Source organism: Notolepis coatsorum, assembly GCF_963971535.1.
Source record: "Notolepis coatsorum genome assembly, chromosome: 1".
Taxonomy (NCBI): Eukaryota; Metazoa; Chordata; class Actinopteri; order Aulopiformes; family Paralepididae; genus Notolepis; species Notolepis coatsorum.
The window spans coordinates 133,983,184-133,998,014 of record NC_140165.1 but is presented as its reverse complement, the minus strand read 5'-3'; the positions used below and the strand labels follow the sequence as shown (position 1 = coordinate 133,998,014).

General features: G+C 41.1%; 1 protein-coding gene across 2 annotated transcripts in view; it reads right to left on the bottom strand.

Moving 5' to 3' along the window:
• The window catches only part of skic3 (SKI3 subunit of superkiller complex), a 66,711-nt gene that overhangs the window by 46,118 nt on the left and 5,762 nt on the right, over window positions 1-14,831 (bottom strand). For both annotated transcript variants that reach the window (XM_084335516.1, XM_084335517.1), the window contains 9 exons: window positions 9,387-9,462; window positions 9,100-9,246; window positions 2,753-2,851; window positions 2,094-2,202; window positions 1,803-1,943; window positions 1,416-1,514; window positions 1,062-1,186; window positions 418-504; window positions 40-143 (listed from right to left, as the gene is read on the bottom strand). In XM_084335516.1, coding sequence (XP_084191642.1) covers window positions 40-143; window positions 418-504; window positions 1,062-1,186; window positions 1,416-1,514; window positions 1,803-1,943; window positions 2,094-2,202; window positions 2,753-2,851; window positions 9,100-9,246; window positions 9,387-9,462 — 987 coding nt within the window. The remainder of the gene's footprint in view (window positions 1-39; window positions 144-417; window positions 505-1,061; window positions 1,187-1,415; window positions 1,515-1,802; window positions 1,944-2,093; window positions 2,203-2,752; window positions 2,852-9,099; window positions 9,247-9,386; window positions 9,463-14,831) is intronic.

Genomic DNA, 14,831 nt, shown 5'->3' with positions numbered 1-14,831 from the left:
TGAGACACACACACACACACACGCACGGCTACAGTGTACCTCTGCTCTGCCAGTTGCTGCTGATCTTGGGCTAATTGTGCGAGTCCTCTTAGAGCCAACCCCTGGGCCAGGTTAGGGTGAGAAGCCAGCAGCTCAGATGACACCTGTGGAACAAACACACTGTCAGTATTTAATCATTCATCAACCTTTGTTCTTTTTTCTTTTCTTTTGCCTACATCCGTACATCTTTAGTTTTATGTATTCTGTAATTAATTACTTCATCATAATCTGATTAAAACACAAGATCATGATCAATGTTTTTATCTATGCAATATAAAATTGTATAAGTTGGTATGGGCAATAATATCGCCAGTTCTCTGTCTACGTTACACATTATATGACCAATCTCGTATTTCTAGTTCAGACAAGATGGTGTACCTGGAGAGCCTGGTCAACTTGTCCTTTATTCAGATGAGCTCGTCCTTTAAAGGCTAACAGGACTGGGTCATTTCTAGCATCTGGGATCTAGATGAGAAGTGGAACAACAATTCAGGCAGGGATGAAATTGGTGTGGCGCATGTACTTTGTCAGAGAATAAGTTGACCGTCCCTAAATCACAAAGCTATAATCCAATGCTTTTTTTTTCATGCACAGCAGCAAGTCAAGTCACATTTAGCTTAATTTCTTAAATTATTTTAAATATATTTGATATCTAAATACTTAAAGATACAGGGATGACATGCAGCAAAGGTCCACAGGACGTGGTATTTCACTTGGTGAGCCACCGGGACGCTCCCACATCTAGCCAACTCTATCCAGCTCAATATACTATACACAACTAATTATTCTGTATCAAGACATCTGCCTAGTTTTCAAGATCAAGTGTGGATTGGCTCCTCCTCCTTTGTCTGATTTCATCAACCTCAAGTCTGCCTCAACCAGGAACACTGGAGGTGCGGCTAGGGGGGGGGACTGTACAATCCCCCTCAAGAAAAGTGCATTTGGCCAGGCCGTCTTTTCGTTTAGAGCATCCCACCAATGGAATTTAATACCTCAAACAATTAGAGACCAATTATAAGCACCTGTGCGAGTGTCTCCATGGCCTGGTCTGAAGCCTTCTCCTCCCCACTCCTGACCAAGGCCTCAAGTCGGAGCTTCAGGAGCCCCAGTCTCGTCCCCTCGTCCGCAGACGCGCACAGTGTCAGACCTGAGACGGCGGAAACGGAAAGAGCAAGAAGAGGTTGGTGTTAGAAAGAGAGCCAGAGATCTGTGTCTCTAGAACCACACTATGCTTGTCCAGGATCGCATCCCACAAAAGATGCAGTTAATTAGTTTAACTAAACGCTACTGAACCTTGGAAAAAAGGTGAACAACATGCTTAATGCTTGTCGGTGATTCTGTATGGCAGTCAAATCTTAAGATGGCTCATACTGTACCTTGAGAGCAGGACGCAGAACTGTCAGAGTATCTATACATTTTGAGCTGAGCCTGAGCCAGGCTGTACCATCCTGTGCTGGAGCCCACTTTCTTAAGCCCTGATGAAAAAGAATAGACATAGCCAAGTGACAAACTGTCCACATGGACACCAGAGCAAACCAATGGAATTCCAGTGAGGTAAAGGGTAGCATGTTTCATTTAAGTTCAAGTGTGTTCAGGTACATGTAACACTCATATCATAATGCATGCACATACTAAATGATGATGTATTGAAGATATAAAGTCTTTATTTACAGAAATTACAATTCAAAAGATTCATTTGAATGATTGACTGCAGATGTTTACTGCGATGCTCTTACAGTGTATAGTCAGTGTGCATACTGTACCTTGTGCCAGGTTTTTAATGGCATCTTCATATTTGCATTCTTGTAGAGCTCTGGTCCCCAGACCCTGGTGACCTAAAGCGCTTCCTGGGTCCAGTTCCAGCAGACGGGAAAAACTGCTGCCTGCATCCTCACTTACTACGCCTAGAAAACAAACATAACGGGTATCAACACTGGCTATGACATTTATTGACCATTATTCCAATATAAACCAAAATAACCATGTACATTTAATGTAGCAAACATTCACTGTGTCTTGGCTCTTAACGAATAAGACCGAATTTGTTACTGTACCCGTCTTGATGTAATGAGAGCAAAGGACTTCCAGAGGATACGTTTTCGTGGGATAGAGGGACAACATGGACTCACATGCCCCTTTCATTTTGGCCTCTTCGTGCGACAGCTACAGAGAGGGGTCAGATCTGTGATCACTCAGCTGAACCTGGATGAGACTGTGAGGTTCCGTTTGTGTGAGGGTCTAGCACAGCGGTTCTCAAACTACGGGTTGCGGCCCAAAGTGGGGTCGTGGGTAGGTGACAGTGTGCATTGGCAAGTAAAAAAAAAATAATAATAATCAATCATTCTTATTATAATTTTCTTTATGTTCTAGCAAGATATTTTGGCTAAATATGCCTCATTTTATAAATGTGTATTGATAACATAGTGCTGTAATACAATTTAAATAAATATGCATGATCAAGTTCAACAACGTGTGCTTTTATTTTGATATTCCTTAATTCCACGTTGAAATTACGTGATGCATTAAGTGTGGGGTTGCCAAAAGAAATCTGTGGTATAAAAAAAGTTTGAGAACCCCTGGTCTAGCAGATCTGTATCAGTCAGCTGAATCTGGATGAGACTGTGAGGTGCTGTTTGTGTGAGGGTCAATCCCATTATCAATAGGTCCTAAATATCGGTCATTGTGGTGCAAACATCCGTGGAAGAGGACTTACTTTTGATAGACATTTGACAAAGTCAGCCGACAGCTTCCTGTGGTCCTCTCCTGGTACTGGAGCAGTGAGAGCCATGGCTTTCTCATAAGCAGTGATTAACTGTGATCATCAAAAACAACAAGAGCTCAGAAGAATACTGTTGGATAACTGCACTAAAATGATATGATGTAAGCATTATTTCACCCACTTATCATCAACTTTCATTTATGAAGAGACCATGCCACAATAAGAACACATTTCTCATTTGGTAAAAGATAGTGGAAACCACACTCCTACACAGAGCTGTCTCTACACCTGTATGTCCACAGCCTCTGACATTTTTACCAAATCAAAGCATCTGCGACCAAATTAGTTTGAAAGAAAGCGTGGCTATTACTTTGAATTGGGTGTATACGGAGTATCACTAATCATCATAATAATGATGTGATTATTGAAAGAGTTTATGAAAATAAATTCCTAGGTGTAATAATAGACTCAGCTGGAGAATCAGCTGGAAAATCAGCTGGAAACCTCACATAAAACATGTCCAAACTAAACTGTCAAGAAGCATTTCAGTCATGAGTAAAGTAAAGTACATTCTGGATAAAAAATCACTCTACATTCTCTACTGTTGACTAGTTTTACCATATTTAAATTACTGCGCTGAAGTCTGGGGAAACACTTATAATTCTACACTACAACCACTTTTTATACTCCAAAAAAGGGCCATAAGGATAGTTCACATTGCAGGTTATCGAGAACACACAAACATATTATTAAGTCAAAAACGTTCAAGTTAAATGATCTTGTGGAATTTAAAACAGCACAATTAATGTATAAAGCAAAAGGTAATGTACTTCCAGGAAACATTCAAGAACTGTTCTTTGATAGAGAGGGGGGTTATAATCTGAGGGGAGAGCTCAATTTAAAAGTTCTTAGTGTACGCACTACCATGAGAAGACACTGCATTTCAATATGTGGAGTGAAACTGTGGAACAGTCTGAATGTGGTGCTAAAGCAATGTCCAAATATGAGACAATTCAAACTGAATTATAAGGAAATTATGTTCACGAGGTACAGGGATGAGGAAGGGATTTGACATTTTACATTTTTATTTTATTTCTTTCATGTTTTACATACATCGTTTTTTTTTTATATATATATATATATATATATATATATATATATATATATATATATATATATATATATATATATTTGTTTTGTAGGGTTTTAAATTAGTACACTCATTTGAGTAGTGGAAAAGGGGTAGGATTAACTCTTTAAATGCCATGCCTGGTTTTCCATTTTACCGCTTGAATGCCACCATCCGCGCCAATGTTAACGTTAATATCGCCTAATCTATGTTTTAAATTATGGCTATGTGTCTAATCTGCCCATCGCATTATCAAAGACTATGTTCCAGACAGTGCTGTGAAGGCAGATTGTTTTTTTATCGCGTCGTTGCCGTTTCAGAGCAGTTAGAAAAGCCCCCGTTTTGATATAAAAAACAACTCATTCTGGAGCATTCTATGAAAATCGTCTTTTAGTGGAATATTCCACAACGTTGATATTCGTCGGCCTTTTTATGAATCGTTTTCAAATAAACGCTAGATGATCAATATTATACGTGCACGCACGCACATTACGGCCGCGCGCGGACAATCGCCTTGTTGATTTCCTCTCGGACTTTTACAGTGAAAACGAAAGAAGAGATTTCACAAAACAGCTTATAACTTCATCAAAATTACTCTGATTATCCTACCACTGATAACATAGAGTCCTTACCTGACATCAGATGGTATCCAACTGGTATATTCCAATTCCTGATCACCATTCGAAAAAATCGATACGTGTATGGATCCAACGCGACACAGTGGTTCTCCATGATCCGCGGAGATCTGAGGCTCCAGAATGAACTCTAGTAACCCCGGCTGGATCAGTGAACTGGAAAATGTGGAGTACCGGATTTTTTTCCCCATTCATTTTCATTGAGTCCATTCCAAAATCACTTATGTCATCTGGGAGACGACAGGGGGCGCTTTTTTCCACAGTGATCACCGGCGCAGCTCGGCAATACTCGGGTAGGCTCGGGTGATGCAATAATTTTTCAGATCGCAAAAAAAAAAAAAAAAAAAAAAAATCCGAGAAATCTCGTGAGTGGCTAGCAACCACCTATAAAAAAACACGAGAAATCTCGTGAGTGGCACTGAAAGAGTTAAATAAGTGTATACTTCTTCCTACTCATTTTCAAACATGTAAATTGAGTTATGTTTTGCTTTTGTTTATTTATATATATTTTTTTCCATTTAATTTCTTGATCAATGATTTGTTTTGATTTGATATTGTTTGTATTTATTTACATGTTCGAAATAAAGATTTCAAATAAAAAATTATCAAAAGGAATTGTAGCAGAGTAGCCTATTGGCACTGCCCCTTTAAGGCAGGCAGTCTAATTGCCATATAGGACTCAGCTGAGTTGATTTGCAGCATGGGCAGTAGAGCAGAGTGAGGCAGAGCAAGTGGAGCAGCACAAGGACGCAGAGCAGGAGAGAGGAGTGAAGTGAGAGCAAGGGAAATACTGAGAAGAATATGCGAGTTAAGAAGGCAAAGAACAAGTTGATTTGGAGGAAACGGTGACAGACTCCTCATGTATCCTGTGGCCTATAACATGGCTGATCAAAGAGAGTATCACCTGTAAAGAGAGGACACCAGTGCTGGCAAGTTAACCCCTTCCATGAACCGTCTCTTCAAACCACCAACTATCCCGGACTTGACCACCTTCACTCAAGATCTTCAGTGTCCCTGTTCTCCCAGCTTCCCCCTACCAATCTCCAAGCTGTCCTCAGCCACCACTTCAGCCTACCCCAGCCTGCTACCCCCACAAACACGCAATCACTGAGCACACACACAATCTGGACTGTTTTTGTTTTACTTATTACCATTTTCACTTGTATTCTATGTATCTGTTTTGCACTTGATTATTTTGAATACAGTATATATTATTTCACTGAATACTGTTTGCCTGCCTCTTCAAACCTTGTCACATGCTGTTTTTTGTAGTGGAGGTTACCTGGAGCTAGCCGGTAACAGTACACTTTAATTTTGCTTATTTAATTTATTGACAGGTTTTAGCCTGTCTGGCGCCCAATGCACCACTGTAACATTTACACTTTGATTATATTGGGCTGACCACCGCTACAGAATATGGGGAACAAATGTAATGTAATTTATTAAATTATGTAGCACCAGTTAGTTTACTTCCTGTTTGGGCAGAGATGTTTGATAGTGGAACGTTGTCCAACTCTCTGCATAGGACGGAGTGGAAACATAACTGCAGAGCCTATGACGCATTAGGTTAATGGCAAGCATATCAGGGCCCTGTTCCTCGTACCTGGCTAACTGAGTTAGCCGGATCATTTTCAGGATCATTTTCAGGATAACTTGACTTAAGCTAGACCTTTCCGTTCCTCGAAGTGCGATTGTCTAAATCACTATGGCAACAGATCAGAAAGTTTGAACCTGGTCCAGCGCAGGGTTTAGTTCAGTTAGCTCGATAAACTGGCCACGCCCTCGCAAAGAAATGCCAGCTCCCTTCCTGAAATAATCCTCACAGTCTGACTAGATCCCATTATACCATTCTGAATTATGTTTTTGTGCTTCGTTTTTCTAGAGGGGGCTTTTGAAATGTAAAATAATATAACAAATGCTGATAAATCATTCAGCCTATGGATTTACTTTGTCCTAAATAATGCACGTCATATATACGGCGCTCGGAGTCGCGATACACACTATGTGGTTATTTTAATAACGGCACATTGCAAATGTGAATCCTGCGGGATGTTTTTTTTTTTTTTTTTATCCACTTTTTCTCCCATTTTTCTATATTTTTCTCCCATCCCAATTTCGTATCATCCAATTCAACCCTCCCCTGTCACGGACGCTGTTTCTTGCCTCCCACAAGCCGGCTGCAATGTGGACTAAGTCATACATAGCACAAGTCCCCTCCGGTACTTGAGGTAACAGCAGTCGCATCTTTTCACCTGCGCAGCTCGATCTCTCAGTGGCGAGGAGTAACGCGTGGGAGGCTCACGCTGCCCCCGACACTTCCTGATTCTACTGCGCAGGCGCACCAACCGACCTGTAGGAGTCGCTGTCCACAACGCCCGATCCCCACCCTTCAGTTTCCCTCCCCGTAATACGGCCAATGTGTATTACTGTGGACGACCAGCTAAACTGAAAGCAAATGTGGAGCGCTGGGCTCGAACTGACGAGCCCAGCGTCTCCAGCATTTCGTGGCGAGTGCCTTGCCCACTACGCCACGTAGCCGCCCGCCCTGCGGGGATGTTTTTAATGAATGAAACCTATCGGGCGTTTGGCTCTAATTAGTTTCATATTCTCCGCTGTGGATGTATTTGCTTAACGGAGCGCCCGGATTGTTTCAAGCATAAATTGAAGCGTCTTTATGCGTGGATTGTGGATATGAATTACGACGAATCTGAATATGTGGATTGTTGAATTGTATCACTGTCACTCACACATTATTGTGATATTGTAACTGGGATTCAAATGTTTGAGGGGATGCGCTGTTTGACGGATTTGATGACGTGGACGTGATTTGAGAAAATGAATGAGCAATTGCAAGCCTTTGACGTTTTGATGAATGAATTTGAGAAAATGAATTTATCTGTTCAAGCACTATTATCTGATGATGAACAAGAAGGTGATTAACATGACTGGTGTCACTGGTATAAACCAAAGGTTAATCAATTCAATGCATGTATGGATGATGTCCGAAACAGATTAAAACCTGATTAATAGTGAAACTGCAAGCCTCCAAGTCTCTGACACGTTCATTCGGGGGTCCCGCCTTAAACTTTGGGAACCATGTATTTATATAGTACATGATACCTAAGCACATACAGTACAGATATCCTCATAAGTATCTATTAATTCGTATCACTTAGATACTCTTTGGGCTTGTTTTTTTATCTACTTATTCTGAAAGAGTTGAACTAATTATTTTCGCTAGCAAGATCTCATTTGATTATTCATTCCATTAAGCCTACTGCCAGCAGGCACATTTAAAGAAATATAATCTGGGGCGGCTAGGTGGTGTAGTGGGCAAGGCACTCGCCACCAATGTGGAGACGCTGGGTTCGCATGTTCGAATCCAGCTCTCCACATTGTTTTCAGTTTAGCTGGTCGTCCGCAGTAATACACATTGGCCGTATTACGGGGAGGGAAACTGAAGGGTGGGGATCGGGCGTTGTGGACAGCGACTCCTACAGGTCGGTTGGTGCGCCTGCGCAGTAGAATCAGGAAGTGTCGGGGGCAGCGTGAGCCTCCCACGCGTTACTCCTCGCCACAGAGATCGAGCTGTGCAGGTGAAAAGATGCGACTGCTGTTACCTCAAGTACCGGAGGGGACTTGTGCTATGTATGACTTAGTCCACATTGCAGCCGGCTTGTGGGAGGCAAGAAACAGCGTTCGTGACAGGGGAGGGTTGAATTGGATGATACGAAATTGGGATGGGAGAAAAATATAGAAAAATGGGAGAAAAAAAGTGGATAAAAAAAAATATATATATATATAATCTGATTGATTGGGGTAATGAGGGATTTAAAATTAGCCTATAGATTATGCATTTAACTTGTCGGCAAGGCTATTGAGCCGTACTGTATTGTACCGATTCTGCAATCTGTTAAAAAAAATTTCAATCAATCAATCAATCAATGCAGTTAGAAAATCAGGATTTCTGCGATCGACACCTGCTGTCTTTTCAGGAGAGGCGGCCGCGCGCAATTATCCTGAGTATCAAGTCTGGTTCGAATTAACGAGACTGAATCAGTGTTCGAGGAACAGGGAAAGCCTGGATTCAAACATCGGGTTAATTGAATCTGGATAATGGGACTTTTGATCGACTTAGTTGAACCAGGTACAGCGAATAGGGCCCAGTTGTCTGTGTGGGTAAACATAGGTGCTATTGAGTCTTGGTGTGTATTTAGGAAACTTTTACATGCTGTAGGTAATATGGAAATTAATAAATAGGATATTCAGAAGGACTTTCTTGATAGATATACATCAACATATCTGTTTTGTATGGGAAATTGCATGTTGATGCTCGTTACACTGGTTATGGTTTGAGTGATAGTTATCAACCAAACTGGAATTTTCATTTTACATTTCCAACTGATATTTCAGAGACAGTTTTGTGACAAATCTGACTTAATATTTGCTTTGATTTATACCACAAAATTGTGCATAGTCATGATTCACAATAAAGAAAAACCACAAGAGGATAACTGATGGTTAAACAATACATCTTGATATACTGCCTGGCCTCCTAACGTGCCGCTGAAACTTACGTGCTGCTGAGTTTCATTGTCCTGCTGCTCTACATCAGTGCACTCTGAGAGGAGACAGGTCATCTGCTGCCACAGCTGTAGGAGCTCAGACTTGTCCACAGCCTCTTCCTCCTTCAGATGGATGAGACGCTGCCAAACCCTTGCCAACTACACACACACACACACACACACGCACAACTGATTTAATGGGCTGATATAGTGAGTCTCCGACATTGTCTGTCTCTTTCGTTCTCTCCCTCTCTTTTTCTTTAACATATACACAACCATGCACTTTATATATTACATACCTTTAAATATTCTTTGTCAGACTGGTAGATGTCGGATAGTTTTTTGATCACCTCATAACATTTAGTCTTGTCTGAGCTGTGAATGAAGAACAAAATAAGGAACATAAACAGTGGAACAGACAAGTCGTGGATTTTAGTTACCAGGTAACAAAAAAGGTGTGAAACACTGGTCGGTTCTATCTTTGCCTTGTAAATGTCCATGTGCAATCACCCTCTTAGACCAGGACCACGATCAACCACTGTGAATGGGAATCGAAAACCGGTTCCCATTGGGAACCGGTTCCTAATTGGCCGATGCCTGGAACCGTGTGGCTCCCGTGACTTTCGATTCCCTCATCGCTGCCAGGTTTTTCCTACAGTTGCGCAATAACGTTAGCATGTAGCCATGGCAGACTATTTGATTCCTTAAGGGCTCGAAATTGCCTGGGTTTTGGTAATATGCTCCCGAAATGCTCCCGCTGTTTGGCTACTTCTATGTGCAGTGAAAACTACTTGAATGCTTTAGAACCTAGTCATTGATTTAGTTCAGGGTGAGCTCAAATTAGCCGCGGAGCTAACGCTAGCTAACGTGAGCTAACGCTATTTAATCAAGCTCACAAAGAGAGATAAACAGCTGGCAGCAGATAGTACTAGGGATGCACCGATATGAAAATTGGCCGCCGATACCGATACTGATTGTTCAACTAACACTATCGGCCGATACCGATACCGATATTTGTATATTTGTATATAAGTATTTGTAAAAAAATATATATTTTTTTTAATTTTTTTTTATTTTTTTAATGAAACTACTGTATATTTGTATGTGTATGTTTGTATTTGTAGGCCTCTTTACTTACTTAAAAAAAGGAAACATCAAGAAATAGGTTTATGGTATCACTATCTCTCTCCCAGTATCGTCTTGCGGCCTGCAGAGGGATACTATTTTCTCAACCAGAGCTTTCAACCAATGCAATGGAACCATTCTTGCGGCCTGCAGCGGGATACTATTCTCTCAACCAGAGCTTTCAACCAATGCAATGGAACCATTTTGATTGACAGTCGATTCGGCCAATTACGCCACACCGCTAGCACCCACCTCCTGCTGTCCTTACCACCAATCGGCAAGCGTTTATAAATGTTTCTACTTCCGGGCATGCCGCCATTGTTCTGTTTGCGAGAGCAGAACACACTTAACGTAGCTACGTTAGCTGCCCGGCCCGCCGACCGGCGCTCCACGCATGACCAAATGAGACATAATGATTTTACTGCAACAAATGTTATAATAAAACAAAGCCTTTCTATACATTTGTCTGGTTGAAAACTTTATTAACAGATTGCAGAATGTGTAGTTGGGTACGGAATGAGCAACGGAATGGAACCGAGCTAATGAACGGACTCGGAGTAATGCCTTGCTGCTATGGGTAATAATAATATGCTGATGTTATTGTCCGTGTAACACTAACTATATAACGCTAATGCCACAAAACGAATGCCTTGTTAATCATAAGTAGTTACTTTGATGCAGTAGATTGTGTGTGTGTGTGGGGAACGGCGGGTGTTGTGCAGGTAGGTCGCGAGTGAACTTTTTTTTTTTTGCCTTTTGACGCTACACAAATTGATGGGTATTTATCGGCGACTGCTATCGGCACATTTGAGCTTATCGGCCGATAGGCCGATAGCAGTCAACAAGGCACTTATCGGCCGATACCGATACCCGACCGATATATCGGTGCACCCCTAGATAGTACAGGTACAAATACAATAAAACAGCAGGTGGGGGCTGTTGTGTAAACCTTGTACTCTTTAGTTCACATATAATAAGAGACGGAGTGTTTGTTTACTAGTCTCGTAAGCCAGGAAGTACCATGGTGCAACATACAAATGTGTCTGTGTAGCAACACAAGCCAATACCTTATAGGACAGGGGAGGGAGCTCTCTGTCTGTGTGTGTGTGTGTGTGTGTGTGTGTGTGTGTGTGTGTGTGTGTGTGTGTGTGTGTGTGTGTGTGTGTGTGTGTGTGTGTGTGTGTGTGTGTGTGTGTGTGTGTGTGTGTGTGTGTGTGAGAGAGAGAGAGAGAGAGAGACAGAAGTCAGAGGAATAACGACCTGTTATTCAATAGATTAAATTAGTTTAAGAATAAAAAAATAAATACATTTTAAGAGAATCTCAAATACATTATTTTATTTAAGTGTAGGCTATAGTTAATGTTTTATTTTTTATAGTTTTTGTATTTTTCTGACATGGGGGCTCAACAATAAATGACAATCAGAAATGTCAAGTTGCATGTTGTTATTCTAACCAGCTTAGACCCCTACGCTCTGCATCTTCTGGCCGCCTCAGACCTACTCCTATCCAAGCTCCGGGAGGGTCATCAAAGAGAAGTCGCCTATTCTCAGTCCTTGCCCCACAATGGTGGAATGAACTACCCACCCCAGTTAGGACAGCCGAATCACGTCCAATCTTTCGCCGTCGACTAAAGACGCACTTCTTCAACCATTATCTGAATAAAAAAAAATATATCTAACCCTAACTAACCGTACTGTCATGCACTTGTCCTAATAAACTAACCTACACTGTAGCACTCAACACTTTGATGAACATAGTTGCTCAGCTGATAAGAGTTGTGCCCTTCCTGATGGCTTGTCGTACAGAACTTGTAAGTCGCTTTGGATAAAAGCGTCAGCTAAATGACTAAATGTAAATGTAGTTATGTTGCATTTCCAATTTATTTATTTAAATTATAAATTGATCAGGTATCGATAAGGGAATCGATAAAGAATCGAATCGATAAGCAGAATCGATAATGGAATCGTATCGATAAAATCCTATCAATTCCCATCCCCGTCTATACAGAGATATATTGCAATATTTTGCGTGCCGAAATTATATTGATACATACACTGACGCCAAGTATACATATATATTTTTCTATTGTTTTGCTTGAAAATCCCATTTTGCTACAATAGAAATGAGGAGTGAGCTGAACAGACTGAACATTTTATCTATGTCTATATATATATATATTAGAGCTGGGCCGTTAACGGCGTTAACGTGCTGCATTAACGCGATACTATTATCGCGCGATAATATAATTAACGCATTAACATTTTGGGTGCCGGAAAACGCTTTCCAGCGTCATTCCCGGCCATGCTCAAGTTGCCGAAGGACGCTTTACAGCGTCTTTAATATCAATATTTCAAAAATCTGTGATCGGATTCATATTTCCCCTCCGCTGGCCTGAGATCCACCAGGAGGACCCACTGAGCTCTCTGGCGGTTCAGGAGCGCCATCTGGTGGCCGATCGGTGCAATCGCCAAACAGGAAGTGCTGTGGAGGTTGTGCTGGTCGGCCATATTACTTCCGGACACTCGGTTTGGCTCCCGGCACTCTGGCTCGTCACAATATATAGCGATCCATTGCCAATAACTCGATAAACAACATGATTTGGACGTATATACCATTATACAACCTGGAAATGGACCGGGTAAATCGACATCCCATAATGGTAAAATTTCTACTCTACGCTGATCGCCCAACGGCGCGAGGAGATTGGGGTGAGTTTTAGCGTGTAAAATTACCGTCTTCGATACTAACTGCTATGATCAACATTTGACCCACATTAGATGATTGGTATAACGCTGCCCACGGAATTATAAACGCCCTCTAGCCCATCCGGTCAACATCAGATGACGTGTAGTAACTTCTAGAAGTACGTCTAGTTGGAATTTTTTATATCGCGCCGATTGCCATAAAACTGTATTTGCATCATCAATATAATGCATTTGGGGCTATATATCACGTTCTGGAGAAAGCTGCAGAAAGAGATGAAAACATACTTATACATTAGACCATACTTTAGTATGAATATGTGAATGAAAAAGTTTAACGTTGCTACACAATGAACAATACATATAGGACTTTGAATGGGCCCTAATAATGGCAATGTAGCAATAGAATTTAAAAAGTTATAGCCATGCAAAGAAGGGGTACTTCTCCATAGACAAATAGAGCTGGCAATCTATGGTATATCATGAATTTAACCCATGGCACCCAAAGTGTTAATATAAAATATATATATATATATATATTTTCTTTTTTTACATTTTTTTTTTTTTACCTTTATTTACCCAGGGTAGGTTCGCTGAGCACAGATGCTCTTTTTCAGGAACGCCCTGCTTCACACACAGTTCCATTCACACCTGGGAGCTGCCCAGTACAACCACAGTTGACACCATTGGCCACTGAGCAACTCCACTGGAGCAGTTGATTTGCATTGGCACCCAACGGGAAAAATATTATAGGCACTATAAGTAGACTAGACATCGCTACATAAAACAAGCTGGTCTGCCTGAGTGACTGGTGGAAGAAGGAGAAATAGAGATTGGACTGATTGAGTCAAGCCATGTCACATAGTTCAAGTTTGAAATGCTTCTTTCTGTTTTGCTCCTGAGAGTGTGCTAGATACTGTACTGGTAATATTATTTATTTGTGTTAACTTCTGAATAAAACAACTTATTAAACACAAGTACATCTTATTGAACATTATTTTGATATTTCATTACCAATTATCATAGCAAAACAGCTTTTTCAAACAGTCTGTAATGCATTTTGGAAACGGGAGATGGGCTCATGGTGTAATGGGCCACCTGGCCTGAGAAACATAAGGAGGAAAGAAAAAGTAAGGACTTACTTCTGGTCATTATTTGGGTAGAACACATATTTTGAATGCCTTCGGCAGGTTTTTTTTTAGCCATTTTAATCTAGATTAATCTATATTAAATCCAGGATTGCAGATAGATTAATCTAGATTAAAAAAAATTAATCTATGCCCACCTCCAATATATATATATAAACTGATGTATACTGTATATATTTTTATTACAGATATTGACACGGTTTTCCATTGGAGACATAATTTGCAGTTGAAGAACGGTAATAAATCACAATATTGTGATATTACAATATCATATAATAATATAGTAGGCCTATCATATAAACTAGTATCATAATCGTATCGTGGGGCCACCCCTACTTAGCCCCTTACATGACTGCGGTTTGCAAGCCTGGGGCTTTTGTGACCGCAGTCACTTGCTCATGGGACGCGACCACTTTAGAAAATACCAACCAAGCGTGAACGTGGGCGTGGGGGTGTGTCAAAAATATATCGGATATGAATTTCAAAGATACCCAGCATACAATATGGGTTTAACACAGCTTTACAGTGCGGTCTGGAAGCTCGGAGTTGCTAATAAACAGTTTAAATCATTGTTACTCCACGAGTGGTACTCACAGAGCGAGCCGTGTATTTCCGCCTGTAATGCCTGGACCTGGCAGCCAAATGCCTGGTGCGCATGCACGGTGACACCAATGGCGGAAATACACGGCTCGCTCTGCGAGTACCACTTGTGGAGTAACAATGATTTAAACTGTTTATTAGCAACTCCGATCTTCCAGACCCCACTGT